Genomic DNA, 27,415 nt, shown 5'->3' with positions numbered 1-27,415 from the left:
AAGGGAGAGAATGAGGGAAGCTTGACGCCGAGGGAGCTGCCGATCATCTCCTCGCGGAACGAGAAACTCTGCCGCCAATCTCCCCAACGTCTTAATTAATTGAGCAAAGTAACTAATCATGCAAATTGTTCCTCAGCAGGAGAGATGCGAGCGACGAGGCGAGGGAAGCGTGGAGGAGCTGAATCACGCAGGTGATGGACGTGCAGGAGGGACCGGTGTGGATGTGGAGGGAATTCATCTTCCCTCTCCGGCTCCGGCGCGGTTGCTTTTGATGTGAACTCCTCGATGAATTGTGAATCCGGTCCAGTCTGCGCGGACGGCAGAAGGTCTGAGCGGAAGGAATTTGCCACATCTAATTCCAGACGCCGTTCATCATGTCCTGCAGGCGCGGCCCCGGCTGGCGTGGGGATCATGAAACGCCAGGTACACGTTTCATCTCGGGCCGATAAGGGACGTGTTCCAGGTGTCGACTGACAACTTAATAGACAGATTTCCATGAAACCTCAGTGTGAATTAGAATCAAATGTGTCATCCCAGCAGATCCTCACTGTGTCCTGACAGGTTTTCTTTTTCACTAAGTCCTTCCGGCTTCAACTTTCTCTGCCAGACATGAGCTTTGTTCAGAACTTTTTCCGTGCATGAGAAGCTTTAAATCAAAGATCACAAGACGCAGCAGGCAGCTTGTTTATGAACAGCTCTCGACAACAGGAGTCACAGGAGGCCGCCGCAGTGGCCCGCTGTCGTCTAATTACGTGGAAGAAAAGAGTGGCGTGGAGACGTGGGGCGACAATCTGCATTTCAAAGCTTTGGTTCCAGGAAACTGTGAAGACCGAACATCACACGGGGAGATTCAGGAGAACAATGAATCAAAGTTCAAGGTGAGGTGGGGCTCTACATTTTTCTGTTGGTTACAAGATATAAGCCGAAACATAAAAGTATCTATGAGGAATTTATGCTTTTGTTTGTCGTGAATGATCATAAAATAAATATCTTTTCGTTTTGAACTTTTGGAATAACACTCTGAAGAAGTTCTCTTGGGATCAGGGGAGTAGGAATTGAACTTTTTTCATAAAAGTATAAATTCGAGATTGCAAAGTAAATGCATCAGGTTTTACAAATAGTAATAAAGTGCAAAAGTAAACAATATTCAATTCAATAAATATCTGCGATCATATAAAACCTGAAATTTCCCAACTTCCAAAGTAACACAAGTCACTTCTGCACAACTGGAACCACAACTGTTCTCAACCAACCTTTTCAAAGCAGTCGCCATTTGTCTGTTTTCTTCGTTGTAGATCTTCCAGTGTTTCTTCTTCCTCGACTGCTCAGCGAAGACCAAAGCCTCTAAACTCACATCCTCCTTCGATCCTTCTCCTCTCTAATCCCAGTCCAGATTCTTACGTGACTACAACAGATCATTACAAAACTGGAGCGTGCCTCTCTCTGTAAACACTGGAGCGTGACTCTCAGTCTGCTGCACGGCCTCGGCCCCTCTCTCTCTCTGCGGCTCCACCGTTCAAACTCCAGAAAGGGGATCAGCTCATAATCCCCGTTCCCTTCAGGCACCGGCACAACAGATAAAGGCAGCGCATCGGTTTGAGATCACATGTCTCTGTGTGACCTGTGAGAGCCAGTGAGCCGTCTCCACACGAGTCAACAATGACACACTTCAGAAAGCAGACAATTTGGACGGCCGATCGGATGAACAAGGCGTGGCGGGGGGGCTTAGCGGCGAGGGAAAACAAACACGGGTATTTAGAGCAAGTGTCTCCTGTGGGAAACATTGACGACCGGCGATAATCAGGGCATCGAATTCCACTCTCCTCACTTCTACTTTCCACAAACTGGCCCTTTGTTGTAACTCTCTGACTTGCTCCAACATCGCGTTGCTTTAAATGTCCCCCTTAGACATTTATGTTTCATTTAAAATGGAAAAACAAAGAGAATCGCTGATTGAGAGACATCTGACAGGCCCGTCGGCTGCTGGCCTACATGCCCACGTCACTCATCCCTGCATGTGAGAGAGAGAGAGTGAAGCAGGAAGTTCTTCAATTATTCCAGCTGAGTTTGAATTGACAATTGACAGATGCTAATTTTCGCCGTTCCTCGGGATGGTGCGGTCTTATCTGCCGGCTGTGCACATTAGATCCAATATTAATACGCAGCATTCACCAAAGCGTGTTGCTCTAAATATTCTGCTTCGTCGAGATAAGAACAATAAAATCTGCTGCTCGGCTATAACCCCCCCCCCCACACACACACACATACACACACTTCCACGAAAAGCTTATCACACGCAGGACTGTGGATAATAAGGTGTCATCTACTTGTGAGTTTTTTGTCCGTGCGTCAGCGATCGTACGTGTGCAGATGTCACTGTGTGTGTCAGTGTGTGTGTGTGTGTATGTGTGTGTGTGTGTGTGTGTGTGTGTGTGTGTGTGTGTGTGTGTGTGTGTGTGCGCACATCACTGAATGCTTGTCTCTATGTCACACTGATTGGCCGGAGTCCAGGCAGCCTTCGCTTCACTGAATCCGAGCTGAGCTGCCGGTTAGAGACGAGGAGTCCGGGGGGGGGGGGGGGGGGGACATCTCGTGACAACTCTGTCACATTATTTCATCATCGATATAGAGGAGTCTCATTAGGTCCCTTCTGACAGATGAAATCACATTTCCGGGACAGAGGGGAGTGTGATGCAGTCGCTTGTCCAGGCCACAAAAAGAAAAAGGAAGAGCTGGTGAATTTTCTTTTTTTTTTAATTGTAGCAACGAAACTAAAGAACCTGAATTATCTTCTGGAATCGCTTATGGTTTATTCAAGAGAGGCAGAGCAGTTCCGCCAAGGATTGTGCTGCACGTGATTTGTTTTCCTCCTCATCAACATGCAAACTGAGATTTTTGGGGGCAAAATGGAGCCAAACACACACACACACACACACACACACACACACACACACACACACACACACACACTTCTTCACACTCTCACATACGCCCTTGACACATGGCTTCAGATCCACGGAGGACATCTGACAGACGATATAACAGCCTGCCGCTCGTGCTCCCCCGCCTCCTTCCCCATTCCCTCACCAGCCCATCATCATCACCAACACACACACACACACACACACACACACACACACACACACACACGCACGCACGCACGCACACACACAAACATCTGCAGCACGGACAAAGCAGTAATTTGCAACAGTAACAAGAGGTGACCAAGACGAGACTCGGTGGATTAATAAAAAAAAAATTCCACAGACGACTCTGGACTGAGTTTCTTTGTTTGATCAATTTTCATTAGCAGCCTTACAAAGTGAAACCCACTCAGCCGGACCCTCAGCAGGGACGAACACATACGACACACAGATGCACACACAGAGAGCACATCCCGGTGGTGCAGAGGGCTGGAACCAACATCTGATCTCCACAGATTCCTGAGCTGCAAGATCTTAAATATTCATGGACCTCAACCCAAATACTCTGCTCCTGCTCGCAGACGCACAAGAATAAAGGCTGAGAGCTTTACTTCTCCTAATTAAATTAATTGCAGTAGAAAACCCGCTCACGGACACAGGGTTCACCTTGATAAAGAACAAAGTGAAAAGATAAATCTGCCACTGGGTTTAACTGCCCACGGCGTGTTTATGAAGAACCTTTGTTACAACAAAAAGAGGGATTTCTCCTTTCTAGGTAATACACAATCATAAATAATGAAAGCTTTTACTTTTTGTATCGCATCAATGCAGCACTGTTGCAGAGCACACTTTAAAATAAGAGATGCTGGTGCCAAGGAATAAATAATGAATCACTGTAGACCAACTCATCCCAGGAGTTGCACCCATACACACCTCGTCACGGTCAATCACACACACGCTGTTCCAACATTGCTGAATCCGCACAAATAAACTGTACACGAACTGAAGGGAGAAAAATACCAAAAAGGACCAAATGCTGGATTCGTCCTCCAACTTCTAGAAGCCGCCAGCGTTGGATGAAGCCGGGCCCGACACCAGACGAGCATCTTACTCTGCAGAAAGGTTTGACGAATCCAGATCAGCTGCTTTGAAGACACATAACTGAGCTTTCCTTTTCCAAAAAGTGTCAGGACTGTCACTTCTTTTTTCCGATATTTCAAATATTCATTGAAACGTTGGGGGAAACGTCATATTCCAACGATAATGAACTGTTTCGAATTCAAAACAGTCAGTCGAGAAGTGCATAAGACTGTCTGTTGCTTGCCTCATTATCCAGCAGAGGGCAACTCATTATCTGAATGGACAATCACAACACTGAGGCATCTGAGAAGCAGCGTCTGAAAGTGTTTCGGGTTCTACACCGATGAAGGCAACGCGATTGAAAAAGATAAGATGTTTGTCGTCTTTGTACCATGCAACTGCCTTTAGGCACAAAAAGAGATACGTCCTTTTCAAACGATGTAACTGCCCACATACCTCCATGCAACTTTTACTTTGGCATGGTTGGCAACAATACATCCATTAGAGGGCAGCGCAAACATGTCGACGATGGAGGAGGTTGGGATCATTGAGAAATTTGTAATCTCTCCTCGAAAAAGTTCTGCCATTGTTGAAATGTCTTCCTCGTACCCTCTGGTCATCTATCTTGAACTATTGGCTACACTGCCCCCTCAGGATTTCTGGTAGTACTGCTCTGTTATGTCTGTATCTGTAACCTTTCATAAGACGTTAGCAAATATGGACAAAAAGACCGGACTCAAAGAGGACCTGTGGCTTTAATTTAGTTTTCCTGTTCTCTATAAAGACCCAGTTTGTAATGAGACATCTCAGCACCCCCTCCCCTCTCAGTCTCAGTCTCTAGGGATCTACAGCTGCCAGACAGAGAACAGAACAATCTCTTTAACAAGCTCCACATCTTCAGCCCATGCACACATTCACTGTCTCCCTCGCTCTTTGCCGAAGGACTTCCTGGATTCCTCCTCCTCCTGCTCTGTCTCTTGACACTGCCTCCTCCTGTGCTCAGCCCCCTGCTGTGCACAAGCTGCGTATCCACACAGTTAAGATGCAGCTCGCAGACGTACAGTGCAGACGACAGGAAGGAGAAACACGCTGTGGGAGGGGCCTGTGTGCACCTGCGGAATATTGAGCCAACAGCAAGTCAGCCTAATTAGCCAGCCACTGATTTTACATATCTGTTAAGATACATCTTACTATTCAGATTTCTTAATCAGCTCTTCTGTATATTCACATTCACTGCACCATGCATTTCTTACTTGGCATTAGATTGGGCTGCGTATCAACTGTTATAAGGCTGCAAGTAATGATTTATTTATATTCATATGTTTGGATTCATCTGCTGACTACTTTTCTGAATTAAAATCATTATTTGGGGCCAGAGAACATCTGAAATTAGTCAAAGAATCATAATTATTGACAGTCACTCAGACCAAAAAGACTGTAAAACAACATGTTTCATCTGACCCACATTCCGTTACCTAAATCTTAGCTTGAAGTAGGTAATTCTTGCAGAAAACAAATGAATAACAATTATTTAAATATGCAAACCGTTGCCTCATTGATTAATCAATCAGCTGATCGATGCATCCTTTCAAATTCATGCATATGGGTTAAAATTCCACACAGTCCATCAGCACAAGAGAAAACTACAGAAATCTATGTAAATCTATGTGAGTGCGTGAGGAGCAGCAGCAGAACCAGTCTCATAGGAAACAGTGTCTTGCAGAACATCTGGTGCTGAGTTGAATCAGTTCTAAGGTCATGAATTATAACTGCGATACTTTGAAAAGCAGTAAGAAGACAGTTCTCATTGTTAACAGCAGAACTTCTGCAGAATGAACACAGGTTATAACACAAGAGAAAACCGAGCAAGGAGGAATCTTGTGAAACAAAAGATTAGGATCCAGCAGGTGACCTGACTTCATATGAGTCAGCGGAGTTTAGTGCTGAAAGATACAAAAAAAAAAAAAAAATACTAAACGACGCATGCTGCAGGTTTAACTTTGCATATTAGATTTTTTTTTTGTGTGCAGATTTATTCAATCGTGCACGAATCAAATCTCAAATATTCGCAACTTGCATTTCCTGCGGAGCGACAGGATCCCGGAGAACAAATGTCCCCGTTGACTCCTTCAGCGATGATTAGAATAACTTACAGCGACGGTTGCGACGCTTCCCCTTGTACATGGTCATCATGTACGGCTCCAGCGTGGCGCTCGGTCAGATCCTGGATGAGGAGCCGGAGAGAGAGAGTCGGAGTCGGACTGAGATCCTGAGAGATGCGAGACTATGGGACTGGAAACTAGAATCAGCTCCTCAGACTGATTCTGCTGCTGGAGAGGATCGTACCATGATCTCACACCGGAGGGGGGTGGGGGGGTGGGGGGGGGGGAGCATCTCATTCTCACAGGGATCATCGCACTGACAGTCACTGAGTCCAACATATATTTAAAGAGAAGATAAATGTGGGTCTACGAGACAAAGAGGAATCTGTGATGATTGATTATCTTCATCTGCTCTTAATTTAGATCCAGATTTTTTGATTCTAACAAGTTATTGAATTTTTGGGTCAGATTTTACGTTTATAAATCGAAAAAAGCAAGAAGCCAAATGTATCTGAGCTGATTAACTGCAGCAAATAAGATTATATGATTCTCTTTAGGGCTCAATGTTTGTTTTACATAAGCTTTATATCTACAAATTATACGTATGTTCATATCTGTTTAAATAATATATAAATGTCATATTATCCCTCACAAAACAAAAAAAATCCTATCTCACTATAGTACAATGAAGACATATCACATTTATCTATAGGTCAGATGTGTTAAGCTACACATGTCAAACTCATGGTGGCGCTAGAGGATAAAGTTATGGGATCTCCCACATCACTGGGACTCATCCTCTGACCACAACATAAAACAAGTTGTCACTTTGTCCTCCAAGTGTTGGCAGCTAATTACTTTTCTTCAAATGTATCCCTCCGGTCCACCGGGGGACGAGTTAATTCACAATACGCACCACGCACCTTTAGATTTCCTGTCAATTCAACCTTTTGAAAAAAGGACAAATCCCTGAAATCGAGCTCCGTCTCTGACCTTCAGCACGACACTTGTCCTGTTAGTGGTTACACACGTGTGAAGCAGCTTCTGGCTGTGTGAAGAACCAGCAGGTGCTCCCTCTGCACCGTAACACTGATTATTATCTTACTCCACATTGGCACATGAACAATATTCTCCTCCATCCACAACCTCTAGGCGCTCTTCAGTAAAGGTGCTTCTCATCTCACTTGCAGAAGGGGATTGTGTTGCTAAGGAGACGAGGATGAGGAAGCTCCACGGATGCTGGTTTTGTGCAATTCATCCCACTACATTACATTATAATTGTGTGAATTGAATGATTTTTTTTATTTTTTGGGGTGCTGGGGAAACAAACAACTCTGAAAGCCGATGGATGGAGAAGAGCCGGATTTCAATCAATATTTCCGTCCTCTGAAACCACTGATGCTCTCTCATGCGCCACAATGACAAATGTTCTTCTGTGGGTTTTTCACTTTGAAACTCAGAGACGATGAAAATCTCTCAGAGTGGATTTTAGTGAAAACAATTAAAGTAAATCGATGCAGCTGATTCGATCAAACGCTGAGCTGTAGGTCAAAGTCGTTTATTGTAAAAAGGATGAAAATGCTTCCCTCACATATTTAAATTTGTATTTTTATGGAGGAGGAAAAGATCTGAACAATGACTAACCACCAGCAAAGAGGAAACTCTGTATAACAGCATAGCAGAGACATCTACTGTCCAGGATAAATTAATACAACAACGAGAGTCTAGAATGCAATATTAAAATAGGATTTGATCATAATAAAGACACATTTACTTAATTCAGAGTATTTTAAATGAAGCTGGAATCGCCATTTCAATTTGTTCTTTATTTGAAATACCTTAAATAATTTCATTCATGTTTCCGATGTGAATGAAAAGTCATGAATTCATGTTTGAGAAAAAAGGCTAAAAATACATTTCCACAAGTTTTCCAGTGACTATCTCAAAACCAGAGCTCTCTGAACCAGAACTTGAATTCTTTTGTTTTTTTCTCTTATCATTCAAGTAACATGAACCTACTAGACATAGTAGAAACATCCGGCTGCTACATATCCAGATGTTTCCCTCATATGTGACAAAAAGTGTTAATGAATATGTTGCCATGAGAATATATTGTCAGTATTGTATTTACATATTGTTTCTGCTGCCTCCAAAAGGCCGAAAGAATCTGTTATTTTCATATTACACTTGGTGCCAAGTTTAGTACAGTTTATTTCACAGAAAATTAATTCAGAAAAACTAAATGTACGTGACACATACATGTGGGATGTGGTAGAAACTGTTAATGTCTTGTATGTAGTTTGTAATATGAAACATACAAAACCATGACGACAGGTTAAGAGAACATTTTTATCAGTATCACAGTAGATATGACACAGAGGGAAGCATGTGTGCCATGTTTACAGTGAGCAGAAGGAGAATAAGGAGGGAGATTGGTGTGAAACAAATTGGGTGTTAATATTTAAAGAAAGAGCAGAATACACAGTGGGTTTCTAGAAAAGTCTCTTAAACATTAAGCTCATCATTAGCAGCTTCAGAGAGGACGCACATGCATCAGCATCATCCACAGAGCTCCTCACTCTCTCACTCTCTCCACCCGTTAACAAACGATCCTCATTTAGAGCTGCGATGGAGAGATGGGGACGCAGCCGACGCCCGGGGGGGGGGGGGGGGGATTTGCTCCATGATGGATATAAATCTGCTCCAGCTATCAGATCTCATTGGCCTGTGACTCACAGCCTCTCGGAGCTCATTAGACAGCCACTGCTTCTGGCACAGAGTGATTGAGAACGTATCCTGTGTGTCAACGGCTGCAACTGCTTAGCAGCCTGTGACAGAAAACTGTGTCTCTTTGCTTATATTATGCTCACAAAGCCCAAAACACCCATTTGTCTGGATTCGGTCTAATTTAAGGAGAAGGTTTCGAGCAAAAAGTGTAAAATAACATGCTAAATTTCACTTCTTTAAATTCCCTTTGACTACATTCTACACATTTTCACTTCAGTAACTTGTTAACAGTGTGTTTATAAACATTTCGTTACGTTCTCCAGGTTTGCACATGTAAATTAGCCAAGAATACTGAAATAAGCTCTGTGCACAGACACAACTTTATACCGAGAAGAAAAACTGCTGTGAAAACGAAGAAAACTGACATCAGGAGTTTCCACACACATTCTGCCCCATGCATGTTTTCTAACTGCACAGTGAAGTGTTGATTCAATGTGTGAACATCTGCAGGAAACAACAGTTTCTCCAACAGGAGCTGAAAGTGCTGGTGACTCTGAACCAGAAAACCTGGGAAGACAAATGGTACCCTCTAGTGGAGAGCAAGCAGAATGACAGCTTCTTTCAACAGAGATTTAAAGAAACAAATGTTTCCGGTTCACTGGTTTGGTTTGTGGATTTTCTCTATAAACTGAACTTTGAAGACACAGACAGTAAAAACATAATACAGACAGTTTCTAAAGCTACTGCACAGATGGAAAATATGAAACTAGAGTCAAAGTATTTCAGTATTTAAAAATCTTGTCAGATGCACAAACATTGAGAACATTGCTTTAATGTTCTCAATGTTTGCAGATTAAGTTGATGCAGGGAAAACATGCAAACTCAATTATCAGAGGCAAACAGCTTTGATAGATAAATTCAATAAAACTGTGTGTGATTATTTTAACGCCTCGCTGGTTCCCTTTGAGGCTGAAGGAATCAAATGTTTAGTAATAAATTAAATTGTTGGAGTAAAACTTGATCCTGGGCAGAAAAGAAATTCTTCTTTTGAACTCTACAAATACACAAATTAGAAAAACATGATCTATTTTACGTTGATGGATTATTTTCTAAAGCTCAGACTCGTCCTTTAATTTGCCCTCATTTAATCAGAAAGATGAATCTGTTCACCCACCGCACGACTTCCATTCATCCATCCTCTCAAGTAAAACCTAATTTCTTTCTCATTTAGTTTCCATCTTTAGGATCATCCCTCCTCCCCCTCCGCTCCCGTTTTCCACATTCCACCCTCGTTTTTCTGTCTCTTCTTCTCTTCCCCTCTCCCTCTCTCCATCTGTCAGGGTCAGCCGAGTGCAAAGAATCACATTAAGAAGTATTCAAATGTTGAGCTACTGGCAATTGCTATTCATACAGGCATTAAAGGCTGCCAAGTCTGATTCAGCTCAGACGACATCAGTGCCACGCTCGCTCACCCAGTCGCCAGAGATAATGTGAACCACACTAAAACAATAACGACTCCTGGATGAAATGGAGCCACAATGACAGAGGCATCGGCCGATGAATGGTTTTTACCAAAGGGAGTAAAACAAAGGAGAAGAAACAATTATACCCACTGTAACAATTTTAATGTTATAAACATGTTTCCACCTCTTTATGGTTTCCACACAACAGGGAGGAAATGTTTAAATTTCAATACAATAGTATTTTTCCACTTCACATTTTGACACATATACTTGTAGACAAATGTTTTAATATTTATTATCCTAGGCAAATTACGTTTGTTTATATTTATGGTTTAGATAAAGAGCAGAACAAGAGGTCATTCCAAAGGGTTTAGATCCTTTTTTGATTTTCAGAACCATACTCTATGCATCAAAAGTCACATGAATCTAAATCTAAGCTTAGCTCTATTTTTTTAAACTAGCCACAACAGTTTAAATAGATTCATATTTAAAGGGAACAGAAAGTATGGTAGTCATATTCTGCATTTATCCACAATTGATTATTTAAATGTGATGAACTTCTGTAATCGACTTTGTGTTGGACCTTTTGGAATTTTATTTCTCAGCAGTTTGCACTTAGTATATTCCTTTCCTTTCTCCTGATTCCTTCATCTGTGATCACCTGCTTCTCCCTGATGTGTTTCAACTGTGTTCAGTTATCTCTCTCCATCTCCGGGTGTATTAAGTCTCTGCATGTGATTGTCTCTCTTCTTTGTTGGCTCGTCTGTTCAGTGTGTTTTAGTCAGTTTTCAATTTTTTTGTCCTGGTGTCCTTATTCCTTAATTTTTGCATTTGGTTTTATTAAGTTGTGAATAAGTGTATCTTTGCATTTGGGACCTGCTTCTTACAAACATGACAAAATATACAAGAGTTTAAGTTCTAGTCTAAACAGTTTTTCAGTTAACATGATAAACTCTGCTACTGTCATGTTCACACTTTATTCTGTCTCATTGTTTCATGAACTTAACCTGTATTAACGTTAAGAATTGTTATGATTTAAAGTGGAGGTAAATTAAAAAAAACAGGGTCACAACATTCAAGAGCATTGATCACAGCAAAAATCCACCAAGGCCAAACAGTCCCCTTCAAAATTAAAGAAGCTGCACCTCTCATCAACCAAGTTTTGTGGAAACCTGTTTAGTAGTTTTGGTTTAATCCTGCTGACAAACAAGCAGATGTGGAAAATCATAACTTGGCCTCTTGGCTGAGGTATTAATGACAACTGCAGTGATCCTAAGGTCTTTAGATTGAGAAGTGACCTTTTGCATCCTTAGGTCTACTGGTCCTGATAAAGTCACTGTTTATACTGGAACAAGTCCCCTTAAGATGTTACACAAATGAGTATTCACACACACACACACACACACACACACACACACACACACACACACACACACACACACACACACACACACACACACACACACACACGCACACACACACACACACACACACACACACACACACACACACACACACACACACACACAAACACACACACTACAAGTAATAATCTTCTCCAACATTCTGCTGTAGCAATACTGCAGTTACTGATATTGTACAAAATAATAAAGTAATGTAATGAAGATATTTCTAAACCTTCAGTGGATTTTCTTTGGCTCTGCGAAACTGCTGATGTCATCACAGGAGGGGACGTGCATTAGTAAATGAAGCTGTGAGCCTAAATCTCTGAAATAGATCAGAAGGAACATGTTGGCAGCTTTGCCTCCAGCACCTCAACATGATTTGTGTCAAGTTCAATAGCTCTTACACCAGGACTCCTCCGCAGCTTTCAGAGAGTGACACATGATCCTATTAAGACAGTGCCGAGCCGCCATGTTCCTCCCAGCAGCCGACGAGAAGAAAGTAAGAAGAAAGTAAGAGATGAATCACTCGGTGACTTGGTTCTTTATGAAGAAAAGCTGAGAGCCTTCACAGTGTTTGGAGTGTGCATCAATACATGTGACATGATGGGCTCTGAATGCACTGAGGATCAGCGGAGGTAATGACTGCTGCGTGCCACAGTGTGGTGCTCACTGACCACGGTGTGAGGAGCTGTCTCTGTGATGCAGAGACACATGATTCTGTGAACTCATTCACACATGAGGCCGACAAGCGTCTCCAGACCCATCATCTCCAAACCGAATCAATGCTCCATGAATCCACCCCCCCCCCCCCTTTTGTTATAACAAGTGCTCGTCTCGGGCTGCGGCTCACATTTCACTTGACAGGCCGGCTCCTGGCGGCTCGGGGTAATGAAGGAGGCCCATCTCTGCCTGTTAGATGAGCTGCATAAATACAGACACAGCTCATTAATAATTCTGTCACACAGGTAGGCTGCGGAGGAAACTGACACACTTAACCACTCCAGTCACAGAAATCAGCAGATATAAAGGCAGCAGGGTACGGTCACGTTCTGCAGCCGGGAAAGTGAACAGCTTAGAACCAGGTAGTGATCAGAGTCCTGCTGTTACGTAGGATCTCAGAATAATGGGTCAGAACCTTCCCAGTATAACGAGTTAGAATCTTCCCAGTATAACGAGTTAGAATCTTCCCAGTATAACGAGTTAGAATCTTCCCAGTATAACGAGCTAGAATCTTCCCAGTATAACGAATTAGAATCTTCCCAATATAACGAGTTAGAATCTTCCAAGTATAATAAGCTAGAATATTCCTATTATAACAAGCTAGAATCTTCCCAGTATAACAAGCTAGAATCTTCCCAGTATAACAAGCTAGAATCTTCCCAGTATAATAAGCTAGAATCTTCCCAGTATAACAAGCTAGAATCTTCCCAGTATAACAAGCTAGAATCTTCCCAGTATAATAAGCTAGAATCTTCCCAGTATAACTAGCTAGAATCTTCCCAGTATAACAAGCTAGAATCTTCACAGAATAACAAGTTAGAATCTTCCCAGTATAACGAGTTAGAATCTTCCCAGTATAACGAGTTAGAATCTTCCCAGTATAACAAGCTAGAATCATCCCAGTATAACAAGCTGGAATCTTCCCAGTATAACGAGTTAGAATCTTCCCAGTATAACAAGCTAGAATCTTCCCAGTATAACAAGTTAGAATCTTCCCAGTATAACAAGCTAGAATCTTCCCAGTATAACAAGTTAGAATCTTCCCAGTATAACAAGTTAGAATCTATCCAGTATAATGAGTTAGAATCTCATTATTTTCACTGCATCTTTTTTTTCTTTCAATAGCAGAAATGTGCTTCTATAATTTATCCATCAATTATGTAGTTAATTTAAATTCTTGTCATCCTGTGTGTGTGTGTGTGAGTGCGTGTGTGTTTGTGTGTGTGTGTGTATGTGTGTGTGTGTATGTGTGTGTGTGTGTGTGTGTGTGTGTGTTTGGTGCTAAACCTCCTGGCAGGACTTGCCAACTGTTCCTGTTTTCACATAATGAAACGTCTGCAGCTCTAGTACACATCTTCATATCCTGCAGCACCGAGGCCACAGGCCAATAAGAAAGTGTGAACCGGCCAGGAGGAGGAGTCAAGGTCAGGAACGCACTTCCCACCACCTGCTGCCTGCTGACGACAACCTCTGCCTGCGTGTATAAAGCTAATGTTTGTCTCTTTGCGTTCCTGCGAGGCACGGAGCCGACAGCTGTGCGTTACGACTCCTCTCCCTCAACAGCTGCAGTCGCCACGCGGCCTCCTGTCCGCTCAGTGCAGCGTGCAGCCTTTTATCGCCTTGGCTCTAAAAAGCAGAATTCTTATCCAAAGTGAGTTTCACCGAGCGAGCCGGCAGCTCAGCGTCTCACCCCAATCTACACTGAATATGCAAAATATCCAGGACACTTTTTTCCCCTTTTTTTTTTATGAAGAGGTCTGTTCAGGTAAAGGTCATTATCACTTTATGATTCCCCTTAATTAAATCTATAGCCGCCACAAAGGAGGAAAAACAGATAAAGGAGAAGAAGCTGAGTTTGAGAAAAGACTTTTAAAGCTTTGAGATAAGTGAGATTGAACCAAAAAAAAAGGCTGTAAAAATATGAGACTAATGCACCAGACGCTTTGCCACCTCGGCTGCAGAATAATCCCTCCAGCTGCCCCCCCCCCACTCCCCAGAATAGCTCAGGTTAGAGGTCTGAGAGGCCAAGTGGCCAGTTCTGTCATGCACGGGTACCTGGAGGTGGTTATGGCCTCGCTGCAAACTGCGTCTGGATGGTGTCAGAGAGGTTACTCCTATAATGCAGAGTGTTGACTGCAATAAACTTCAGGTAGTTAACCGCCATCATCCTCGACGCGACCTTTACCGGACAGTGGCCCCCGAGGCTGGGCGCCGTCGTCCCCGTTTCAGACACTGACAACTGGATGCGATGATTCACAGGCCCACAGCTCTGCAAGCGTAATCGGCGAGGAAGCTTCGTGAGCACGAGGACGAGGGAATGAGGAGGCAAACTGGCGTGAGGGCACAGCGAGGAGACGGAGGGAGAGCAAATGCAAAGTCAAATACGGAAATGTGAGCGGAAGAGCGAACACATGAGAGAGCAAGACATGGCTGCAGGCGAGGTTAGGGGCTGTTTTTTAACATTATCTTGTTTATACTGTCCGTCTCCATTCAGGGGGCGAACTCCCCAGCCAGTCTGCCACAGTGATTTTTAATTTGTGCACTAAGCAGGGGGTAACGCTGCAGAGCCCTGTGAGCACGGGTCTGCAGGAACCCTCCGGGGTCGCAGTAATTATCACCGCATGTGTAATCGCGAGTCACGAGCCATTACTCGCACAATACGTCACCTTTTATCGGCTGGATTCCTCCGGTTGTCGCTGCGCCCGAGGTGCACATCCACAATTATAACGTGAATTAAGAGGCAGACAGACATGACTGACTGGATCAATTATTGTGTCAAAGGGCAAATTTTCCTTTCCAGGGGTATGTGTGTGTGTGTGGAGTCTGTGTTTGAACTGATGCTCGGTGTTAAAAGGTCACACCGCGGTGGCCTCTTGTCATGTGCGCCTGCCACAAACTCACAGTTGTCATGTTGGAGTATTATCTCCCAGCATGCACATGTGGAGCATCTGTAAGACGACTAATCCTATAGAAAAGGCTCATGACACTTCATACACATCACTGAGACACATAGAGGCAGGAGCATTACAGCAGAGTAGGGAAAGCAGGCAGGTGTCTGGGGCCCCAAGAAAAAAATCATTATCGCTGTTTTCACTCCAGAGAATCTCCTGGACATTCTTCGGAGGCTCTGAACGTGAGAACGCAAATATCCGAGTGAGAAACCTTCGCACCAGCATGTGCTAATGATGAACCTGGACTCGTCAACATGTGTGTGTGATTATGCATAGAGAGAAATGATCTGTTCTCCTTCACTGGTCTGAAGCCACTTCCCCTCGCCGCCCTCCGTCTCTGCGTCCCCGCGGGGGGGATGTAATGTTAATGAACGCATCGTGGCCAGGATGCTTGTTAGGCTTCCAGCTAATCCTGTTTCCTCACTGTCCCCCCCCATTGCCCGACTCAGACTGGGCTCCATCCGTTTATTCACTGGCTGCTCTGGACCAATAGAAAAGGACGGACGCTTCAGGGAGCCTCACTCGGAAAGATACATAATAAATGTTGTTTTGGACTCAGCTGGAGCCGGTGTCTACCCATACAGGGTAGACACTGGCTCCAAAGGAAGTCTTTGCCACAAGATGGCAGCATTCGAACCCTGGATATTATGGCTTCGCTTTTGCACAACAGGAGGATGTGCAGACGCTGCGTCCATCTTCATAAACATTCTATGGTTAAAACATCAAGTTGTAAGCAATAGAAAAGTCTCAATAACGTGTTTACATTTGTGGAAAAGGGAATATCTGGTCATTAAGAAGCGGATATTGGAGTTTTCATTTCGGGGGGGCGTGTTGCTTGTTGCTGAGGAAGCAGCTTTCTTCATTTCGCTGAAGGGCACTTTGACACATTGGCTGTTGCACGAGGATCAAAAATACAACCTGTCATATACAGAGTGCACAACGCCCTGAATCATGCATGAGTGTGGTATTTTACCACAGAATATATTATATATTCTATTTACCGGCCTGTCGCTCTGTGGGAAATTAAACGAAAGTGTCTTATTATTTTCTCCTGACACACATATCATTTTACCTGCAGTAAACTATATAGAACCATAACTATAGAGCACATACACCATCTGACTTATGAACACACACACACACACACACACACACACACACACACACACACACACACACACACACACACACACACACACACACACACCCACACACACATGCACACACACACACACACACACACACACACACATACCCACACACACACACACACACAGAGCTCTCCGGAGCGCTGAGCTCTGACTCTGATTCCCTGCCTTCTGAACCCAGGTTTCTAATCAGAGAATTAGCTGCAGGTTCCTCTGCCAAAATCCACACAGTAATCCATCTCACTTTGTCCACACTGTGGCTCGTGCCCGGCTAAAGCATTTGTCAGTATGTATGAAAGGGAGAGGGAGATAGAGGACAGACGGGGAGAGATCCTGGCAGCGTTCCTGGTGTCCCCGTGGCTTTATTAAAGCCTATTAAGTTCACAATGACAATCTTAACATTTTCTTCAGTGTTGTTTCAACAAAAGAAACATGTTCTCATATCCTGAATACATTACAAGCTCAGATAAATCCTTGGCTTGGCCACATCTCTGTTGTTATTGTGTGACCGGGTCGGGCCAACTGTGCGTTCAGCGTCCGGCACAATGTCTCAGAGTGAGACTAATGAGGGAGGAGACGGACAAGCAGGATGCATTTTAATCACCCACAAGGACAAGAAGAGATACGGGAGGGAAGAAAGAGACTAAAGCACAAAATAAGATCATACAGTGTATGAATTACAATTGGCGTGAGGTGGCTCGGCTCATTTTAAAATCCTTTTATAAATGAAGCTCAAATCTAAATATTTTAAGGTTTCCTAAGGGGCCTTATGTGGTTTTCTTTGGCAAGGTTCAAGTCAGGGTAATACCCATAAGACCTCTCACTCATGACGGCTTGTGCCTCTGAATCTCTCTCTCTCTCTCTCTCTCTCTCTCTCTCTCTCTCTCTCTCTCTCTCTCTCTCTCTCTCTCTCTCTCTCTCTCTCTCTCTCTCTCTCTCTCTCTCTCTCTCGTTACTGAGCTGTGCAGTTATTGTAGACATTGTTGGAATTATCTATGCAAACTTCAAAGGGAGAGCGAACCTGTGAATACTAATGGCGAGCGATGGAGAGAATTAGAGCGGCCCAGGTGCAAAAGATGCAGGAGGATTTGGATTGGATTGACATGAAAGAAGAAAAAAAGAATCCCCCCCTCGGGTTTTCATTTGCAATGTTAAGCCTGTGATAGTCAGTGTATTCAAGGAGTTACCTGTGCTAACTGACTTGTTGCATTTTCTTTGACAAGCTCATCTTTATATGGTAGTCACATATTCTGTCTTTTACCAGGTTGCCTTTAAAAATCGTTGCACTCAGTTCGTCATATTTTGGTCGATGGTGCAAAATGGCGAGTCTAGAGAAATATCTTTTGATTCTCATTTTCGCCACTTTCAATCTTCCAGAAGCTCTTGAACATAGGGGGAAGGTCGAAACATAGATGTTCTGGTTTCTCTGAAGGTCTGCCTACAGGGTGGCTGAGCTCAGAGAAAGAGGGTGAGGGGTTCGGACATCTGGAGGGAGCTCGGAGGGGATCCACTGCTGGTGGATTTTATTGGGAAGCCTTCTGGGTGGCTTCCATTGAAGGATTTCCAGGCAAACCCAAGTGACAGGAGTCCCAGACCCCTCTGGAGGGACTGCATTGCCCATCTGGCCTGGGAAGCGATGATATGGAGGGAGATGACAGGAAAACCCTGAGTAGTCTGTTGCCAAGAAAATGAATGGCCCCTCATAGAAATAAGTGCTGCCCACAGATGCACTGTATGAATGTGTGTATGTGCATTGAATGTACTGTAAAGCTTTGAGTGGTCATCAAGAGCTCTGTATGAATACAGACCCTTCTACATCAAATGCATCAAGGAATACAGCCTATATTTATCCAGCAGGTGCATCTAGAGCAACACAATACACTGTGATCCCTGCACTCTCTCTCTCTCTCCACCTGTCACTGCTCAGTCTTCTCCCTCGCCCCGGTATCCTCCAGCTTCTCTGTCCTGTGCTGCTTGCTATGCATCATGTTGGCCGAAAATGACGATTGATTGCAGTGCCACTGCCTTTGTAATCCGCTTAGGATGGATTTAGCATCTAAATCACTTTATTATTTATGTGCCTAACTCTTGCCAATGCCATTTGGAGGCGGTATGATTGGTGATCCATCACACATTATCCTCCAGTGTGGTCATTAATATTGTAATGGGATGGACCTTCACCATGAAACTTCCAGGTGGATGGGAATGCAGATCTCTTCGGGGAGGCTCATGTTTCTCCAAGCAGGAGTCAACAGAAGGAGGATTATCAGGTGTTGTTGTTTCGAGGCTGACTCTCCAGAGATGCTGTTATTTTCCTCTCTCTGCTATTAACCTCCCTCTGCCGTCCTCGTTCTCTCCTCGCCGCTCCCAGGGAGCACAGAACCTTCTATCTTCATACACGGCCTCTCATAGAAAAATACTGGATGCTGTGCTTTCATTGTCCTTTTCCATCAGGGCTTCAATCACCACCTGCCAATCACACGCATCTGCTGCCTCCGGGCAGACACACACAAGCACACAGTGACACACCAGGATATAGAAACAAGCACCTTTTATAGATGAGAAAAATAAGAGATGATGGTTTCTAATCTCATCGCATAAAGGGCCCGAGTGATGGTGCAGAGATGTGAAGGGAGTCTTCTACAATCATAACTCTTCCTTTAAAAACTCTCAAACTTTCAAAACATCAGTGTTATATACAGTCACTGCACTGCACAGATTTGGAGACTCAGCACTAACGTGAACCGGAGGCCTGGGGCACGCTGGGACAGCTCAGGGCAAAAAGAATCTGTCACTCGTTGTCTCCATGGCAGCCCGCAGAAGAGAGGGGACAACAGAGATACAGCAGATAGATCTCAGCGGGCGAGGAAGGAAACCGCTCGGATGCATTTGACGTTCATGGATGCCAGCAATCATCGTGTCACTGTGTCATGAGGAATTCCCCCCAGTACGCTTTTAGCTGGAGGGAAGAGAAGAAACGGCAACACATGTGAGACGCAGACATTTAAGGAACTTAAGAAGAAATATTCCGCTCCAGTGCAGCTGACTTCAGACGGCTCCGACATTTGCAATGTTATTGTAATTGTAGCAATATTAGAAGTTTCAGGAGACGGATTTTGTGTCCTAATTACAATAAGCAATGCATGGTTATTTTGAGCAAAGTATGTACAATAAGTGTTTTAGCACAATAGAGATGCAGTAAGAACCGAGGAAGATTCATCATGTGTACTACACAAGACTTAATATTAAACATCCGCGCTCATGTGAGGTGTTGTAATAATAAAATGTCTACAATCTTGAATCTGTTCTCCTGAACTTCTATTCATGTTTAATGGGAAATGGAGTGTCCATTTTTCTCCGAGCGGCGAGGGGTGGACGGTGCTGCCAGCTGTGTTATTATAGAATTTTTGCACTCGTTCATCAGCCGAGTTTCATTCACACAAACACACACATGCACACACACACACACACACACGCACACGCACACGCACACGCACACGCACACGCACACGCACACACACACACACACACACACACACACACACACACACACACACAAACACAGTCTCATCTTCTGTGGTGGCGGCAGGCTATGACCTCCGACCCTTGCGTGTCATTGAGTGCACAGATTAGTCATCACCAGTGCGTCTGAGCTGATGAATTGGATCTGTGCGGTCGCTGAGTGATGTGATTATTCCACTGACCTCTTTCCAAGTGACCACTGCCAGCAGTAAAGCAAACCTCGGCCTCCACGACATGTTGTGCTTCTCTTTGTGTGGGCAGAGGATGATCTCAGCAAACAGACACAGTGATTGTTGGATCAAACATGAATGCAATCCCTGCAGCACTGTAGCAATACTAGCTTACAGATGTGATGTGGAAATGAAATTCAGGTGCAATCAGCCTGCAGGTAATAGCACTTTAATGAAACGTTTTGGAAACAGAAACACAGATCCTCGCGGAGATCATTCCTCAACTGCAAATTATTATGAGGCTGATTCATTTCTCTGCCGTGTTAATATAAAAAGCATCAGGTCCTGAGAATGAGATTGAGGGTGTCCATAATTGTCAATTAAAGATGTATTGAAATGAGCACGGGGAGTAATGAAAATACTTTCAATTATATTTGCTTTCTCTGCCAAAATCCAGCTCCCACACGTGAAGAGAGTGAAACAATCTGTGGAGAAGTAACAGATAAATCACTGAGTCTCTTATTGTGGATATGACAGAGTGCTCAGTGGTAATTTCAGCTCTGACTGATGATGGACCAGGTTGTGAGTATGTTAATAAATGATGATGTTTTTCTGCAGATTCGCTGATTATCACCTCCATACCGTCAAATATCAAACTAATGAAATCCCTGAAGCACAGAAAGCCATTAGCCACCGTAAATCAGGCAGAAACAATCAATACTTTTCTTCTTTTTATGAAGAAGTGGTCAAATAAGGATTGGCAGCTAGTCTGATACGCCCCCAGCAACGCCAGAGCCGAGGCCGACATTACCTAGCGCTGGAAGTGGTTGACCAATCTCTGACTAGCTGGCCAATCAGAGCAGACTGTGCTTTATCAGGAGGGGGGCCTTAAATAGACAGGGGCTAAATCAAAGTGTTTCAGACAGGGGCTGAAAAGAGGAGCTGCAGCAATGGACAATACGAGGAAGTTGAGAATGTAAAGCTTTAACAGTAATGTTACAAATTAAATATGAACCTCAATCTGAACATGATCTGTCTCCTTGAAGATTCTGCATTATTTCACTTATCAAATTCGAGGAAGACTATCAGATTTCCTTCATGTTTTCCTTCTACAGCTTCACGCATTCACAACACGACACAAAGGTGGATTTGATCCACTCATCGGAGTCTTGTTTATGTAACTAAACTTGCAGCCAGCGTTCATCTATTATAAATAAAGCTGTGGCTAAGCTGCTGCTTAGTAAGCAACGATCTGCAGGAAACATGTTTCCAGAACATCATTGCTTACTAAGTAGCATTGTGATAGTAGGAAAATTGCATCAGAACTAAGTGAAAGTGACAGAAGTCAGATTGTTATTCCAAGCACAGAGGAGCTTTCTCAGCATCAAATCATGACTAGACTTAAGGTTCCTACGGGGGGAAATGCATGGAACTTTAAAACGCTTTGCAGGAACTGGATCCGTTGCATACAAAGCACGATCAGGCAGAACAAAAACAACCACACCTTCAGAAGATCAACAGTGGAGCTCAGGTCCCTTAGAGATAGAAGAGCTACTTCATCAGTGAAACACAATTCACTTGATATTTGCTAAATAAAGAACGCAAAACTTGAAAATTTGTGAATATACAATCAAAAGAAGGTTGTGTTGTGGAGGTCTCAGAGAACGAGGAGCAGTCTCTGCAGTGCAGGAGCAGTGTTTGAGATTTATGGCAGGAACAGAAGGGTGCAGGGAAGGAGGCGAGCAGGAGAGAGAAGGAGACCGCAGTGTATTAAACTGACAGTGAAACATGACGCTGGGAATATTCAAGTCTGCTGGTGTTTTGCTTCTGTAGAGTCGGACACCTACACCAAATTATCTAGAACCTGATGAGAGGAGAAGTACCAGTCGATTCTTTAGAGACAAGCTGCAACTTTAAATCCAAAGCAGGCAAATAAGTTGATAACTGTCGATTGAATCATGTAAGGGTGAAAACATATTCGAATATTTTATTTATAGACTAAATAGACGATCAAATAACATAGTAAACAAGTAAAGGTAATACTACAAAGCATGCTATCTATGCTAACAACAGACTGGGGATGTGTTTTCTCTGGCTTCTCTGTATCTGTTGTTTAAAATTTAAAGCCCTCTGCAGCGTTATGTTGTTTTGATTCATGACATAACGTTGGCGGTAATTATTTTGCAGTGGCGACCTGCTGTATATCGGAGATCACTCCCCAATGTGTGATGCTGTCAAAGCTATGCATTAAAGTCACAGGCCAAACTCCCGATTATTCACTCGTCTGCTTTAACTGTGTAACGTCACCCTTTGATATTTGCTCACTTCACTCCCTGGCTGATGTTCTGGGATGAAACACTAAACTAATTTCTTCCTTCACCCCAGTGTCCACCTACAGTTTATGTTCCACGTGGAGTTTATGTTCCATGTTATTGTAATCGTTACGATCCCTCCTGTGCTGGGTTGATTTATCCATGTGGATAGTCCAGAGGTCAGAGTCTCGATGCCAAATATCAGCTCTGTAAACATTCCGCATTTACATAATAAATTCCAAGGTGCAAAGTTTGGCCCACGTTCCCTGATTGAAACACTTGACCTCCTTCAGTGTCCACCTCTGAGATCCCATCGACAGGAAACTGATGTTGCTTCCAATTCCTGCAGTGAAAAATTGGTTTATCCTTGTGTGGAGTGACGAGGTCACAGCTTAGATGCCAAAAGTAAATACAGGCCAATAATAATTGACTTCCATGTTCCCTGGTTGAAACACCCAACATCTTACTGCTGCAGCGTCCCTCCAGTGTCCACCTCTGTGCTCTGATTGTGTTCCGTCTGGGTCGAGTTATCATCACTGCCCATGTTCTGCTCTGCTGAGCTTGATTTATCCTTGTGGAGAGTGATGAGGTCAGAGCCTCGATGCCAAATATCAACCCAGTAAATAATTCCACACTCACGCAATAATCCAAACCGCATATGTTACCTTCAGGCTCCTCTTATGCTCAATGTAAAATACATACACGGGAAAAGGACGGAGCTTTTTTGCCGTACTCTGTGTTCATTTTGACTTCCTCTGAAAACTGACCAATACGGATACAACTGAGAGGAGATTGGACAATAATCAAATCTGAATCGGAGGCAGAAGTAGACGACTGATCGTTTTGCACTGCCCTCTAGTGGATATATTGCTTCAGAACCATGCCAACATGAGCACATGTATGTGGGCAGAAATAAATCTCTCTTTGTACATGGAGGCAGCTCTAATTGAGCCTCTAAGGGAAACGTTATTGCCTTTATTCAAAAATCAATTTGCTGCAGATATGCTCACATATGTTCTCTGGATGAAACACCACAGCAATTGTAGTCAACTTCCCACCTATAGGCCCGTAAAGCACACTCTCTGTATGTTTGCAAAGGAAGGGAGCTATTATTGCCACTCATTAATTCCAGCTCTGCAGAACTTGCCGTATCCAAATATAAACTCTGCACACACTTTTCATTTACATAATGAATCCATTCCAGTTTCTCACTGCAGTTCCGTCAAACACTGCCCTCTGTGCTGGACTCATAATCATATTTAAACGTCTCTATCGTCCTGACACTGTGATATTTGTGGTCTTTAGACTAAGCTGTGATCATTTGAAAATAAGCAGGACAGGAGCATTCTCTGAAATCCAACCCTGTGATTTAGAAAGATGTTTTATCAAGTTCAGGCCATGGACAATAGCCTTCACAGACAGAGCTCATTTAGTCAAACTTGAAAAGATAATTTTGTTTGCTTCAAGGGAACAAAAAGTCAAAAACTGATTTTCTAAATTTCCTCAAATTGTGTAGAAAGGCCCCTTATGAATCAAATCGTTCATCCCCACAAATATCTTGCCTCCCGGCCATGAGCACAACAAACAGGCTTATAGGCTAAAAGACGTTTCACAGTCACCATCCACAAAAACAACCTATTACAAAGTGCATGCACACAACTAGGATCAATGCTTGCAGTGTAATTGGAAGCTCCAACCAGTGCAACCTGACATATTCTGCTGTGCTCTGAGTAACGTCTCACAAGGACTTTGACATACTTTCTGCAAGTTGCTGCCTGGTAAGTGGTGACATCAAACTGTGCTTACATTCAGCGGTGGATCAGTAAATGGATTCAACTGGGATACCCCCCCCCCCCCACCCCAAAACAGCTCGACAACAAACACACACTTCAGCATTTAGGAGCCTAGGGATGTTCAAAAACTAAAAGTCTGAGAGATGCCCAAGGCCTTTCTGAGTTCTCAGGAGAGACAATCCAGACCTCCAGCAAAGAGCAGGCTTAAATGAAACAGTCTGTATTTCAAGGGGTATTTTGTGTGAAGCGCAATATACAGTATCCAGCGCATTATGAGCTCCTTATGGCATTTGCATTGAGAAACAACACACAACCTTTTCCACAAAAAACACGAGAAAAAGATGAGACTCACCAAGAGGCTGCCCAGCGATGACGCGGGTGTTTTCTCCCGCCACAGCTGCCCGAGCGTTCCTCTCGTTCACGTACTGCACGAAGGCGTAACCCTTGTGTACGGAGCAACCCACTATCTTGCCGTACTTGGCGAAGATGACCTCTATGTCGGTCTTCTTGACAATGGCTGTGTTGAGGTTGCCAATAAAGACTCTGGCGTTGAGGGAGCGCGGGTCATTCTTGTTGGTCACGTTGCTCGTCTGGATTTTACCAGTCATTCTCCTCCAGTTGCCCTCCTGGGACACACACATGGGGGGGGAGGAGAGGGCTTTAGAGGTTATGGACAGGTCAACTCCAGGTAAAGCTGCTCCTGAAGAAAAACACTGCAGAACCTCAAAGTGTTAATCAAATCGGTATATGAGATCATGAAATAACATGAAATGGTATTTTATCACTGTTTTATGATGAAACATGCTCCTAGCCTCGAAGTCGTAATATCCGACTTCCGAGTTGTCTGGAACGCAGCATTAGATTTTTAGATGTGTTCTGTGTCTCTGATGAACATATTTAAAATCACAAGGCGGCCGAAACAACTTTGAATTAACCATTTAACTGCCACCTAACAAAATCTATTTAACTGAGCTAGTTAGCTTGTTAGCTAGCCAATTAGCTAATGTGTACAGGAAGTAACAATTGCTACGATAAGACTTTTAGCTCAGTAGCTTGTGTGAGCTTGAGTAATGCCAAAGTCATTTTGGACTAACCTGTTGCTTTATGTAATTACAATTCAAAGACAACTACCTGTACTTTATCACCATCGTTTCATAAGCTACCAGCTTGGGTTTCCTGTTCAATTCAGAGTTACTGCAGCAGCGTTGTGATTTCAGAGTCTGTGAGGGTTACTGGTTGTGGTTTAACGCAGATAGAAGCTAGGTAGCCTGCTTTCAGTTGATAAAGACAAATGGTCACAGTTAATGAAAATGTGATATTAAAATAAATTGTCACCGACACATTTCAAAAGGGCATTTTGATGATTAAAATGAATTCAGTCATTACTCTTAAATTGATCAAATATCATTTCATATAAATGTTTTCATTGGTTCATTAGACTTGATTATCATACTTGTTCATGTAATCATATTTAATACCTTCTTCAATTTCTTTGAACACAAGATTACAATAAATTTTGCTTTATCTCAGTATTTTCACATGACCACATGATTGAAATGCTCCCACTGGATAAGTGCGTGTGGGAATTAGAAGGAGAAACAATATGTGAACAGTTTTCTCTGCTTTGTCAAAAAACAAATTCAGTGAAAGCTTTGCCACCTCCATGCCCATGTTGTTGCGTCCCTGCTGCTTTGTGTGTCCCTGCTGCTTTGTGTGTCACAGCATGTGCAGGTAATTACTGACAGTTTTATTCAGACTCCTTGTTCTGTCAGTGCGAATTAGAGAGTTTGAGATTTTCCGGGGAATCTGTGCTATTATTTCTAAGAAACTTGTGCGTTAGTTTTCTTGACAGGTGATTGGCTGCACTCAGGGAATTAATCGACCCCAGGAAAGGATGCACTGTTAAACAACTCAAATTCCATATGTAATTACAGTTCTCTTAAAGTGGATGGATGGATTGATACCACACATTTCTCATTGCTTTTCCCATTGATTTTCTTGTTAATGAAAGCGCATGATTTCATACCTGTAGAAAGTTTTCATTAGACTCCAAAATTGATTATTCTCACTGAATTAAATACTCAGATACATTGTGAACAAACACTGAATATTCAATATTTGCTTCCTCTGAGTCTCTGTCCCTGACACACGGTGATAACAACTGCTTTGAGACGGAGAACCTGAATAATGGATCCAATCCTCAGTAAATAGGATTAGTAACCAAGGTAACACAGATGTTGTTGGACTAGTGCACACACGCACATGCACACACACATTTTCTCACTCAAAGTCTTATTTTGTTCTCGCTTATACGACTTCATGTATCATTGCGGAGAGGCAGGTGACACCGTGTGGCCTCGGTATCGTCATGATTACATGATGCAGTTTTACTGTGGAGTGGTTTACGATAGCGGGCTTGATTCGGCTAATTAAAGCGCGGTGTGAGATTATGTCTAAAATGCAGCGAGGAGGTGTAATTGACAATCCGAGCGACGGCTACATTTCCTAGTCGTGAGGTCACTCGTTCTGTATCTACAGGAGATGAAGGAAGACGCTGACCAGTCATCCAGAAACTCGACAGCAGACGTTTGATTTACGGGGCAGAGCTTCCCTGTCAGGCGACCATCGTACCTGAGACTGGGATCATGGGAGACATTCGGCTGCTCACTCATGGATAAACACGTATTATTCCACTCGACAGCATCTGTTTTTTGCATTACATCACCTGAAGTCTGATGCTATTCACTTTGCCGTTATTATTCAACACCCACTGGAGGTGCTGGGTGATTCAGGACTCCTATGGGCCCTTTGTTTACAGTGCACAGTGCATCAGCATGTGTTTTTACTGCATGTGGGTGTGGGTGTGTCGGAATAACCTGCTGATCGCCATCTCTCAAGTGACCTTGACATTTATCAGCACCAGGCAGTGAACATTAATGTGGCACAGGCACACGCACACACACACAAACACACACACATACACACAGACACACACACACACACACACAGACACACACATGTTGTAACTGAAATGAGCTCCACAATTACCACCTAATGGTGGTTTAAACCCACAATCTGACACCCCCCTATATCGATG

The 27,415-nt window shown here is 43.4% G+C and overlaps 1 protein-coding gene across 2 annotated transcripts in view; it reads right to left on the bottom strand.

Moving 5' to 3' along the window:
- The window catches only part of LOC133027049 (RNA-binding Raly-like protein), a 40,268-nt gene extending 15,342 nt beyond the window's left edge, over positions 1 to 24,926 (bottom strand). For both annotated transcript variants that reach the window (XM_061094051.1, XM_061094053.1), the window contains exon 1: positions 24,671 to 24,926. In XM_061094051.1, coding sequence (XP_060950034.1) covers positions 24,671 to 24,926 — 256 coding nt within the window. The remainder of the gene's footprint in view (positions 1 to 24,670) is intronic.
- Between the last annotated feature and the right edge of the window lie 2,489 nt (positions 24,927 to 27,415).

This window comes from Limanda limanda, chromosome 20, assembly GCF_963576545.1.
Source record: "Limanda limanda chromosome 20, fLimLim1.1, whole genome shotgun sequence".
In the NCBI taxonomy this organism is placed as follows: domain Eukaryota; kingdom Metazoa; phylum Chordata; class Actinopteri; order Pleuronectiformes; family Pleuronectidae; genus Limanda; species Limanda limanda.
This window is presented reverse-complemented; position numbering and strand designations above follow the sequence as displayed.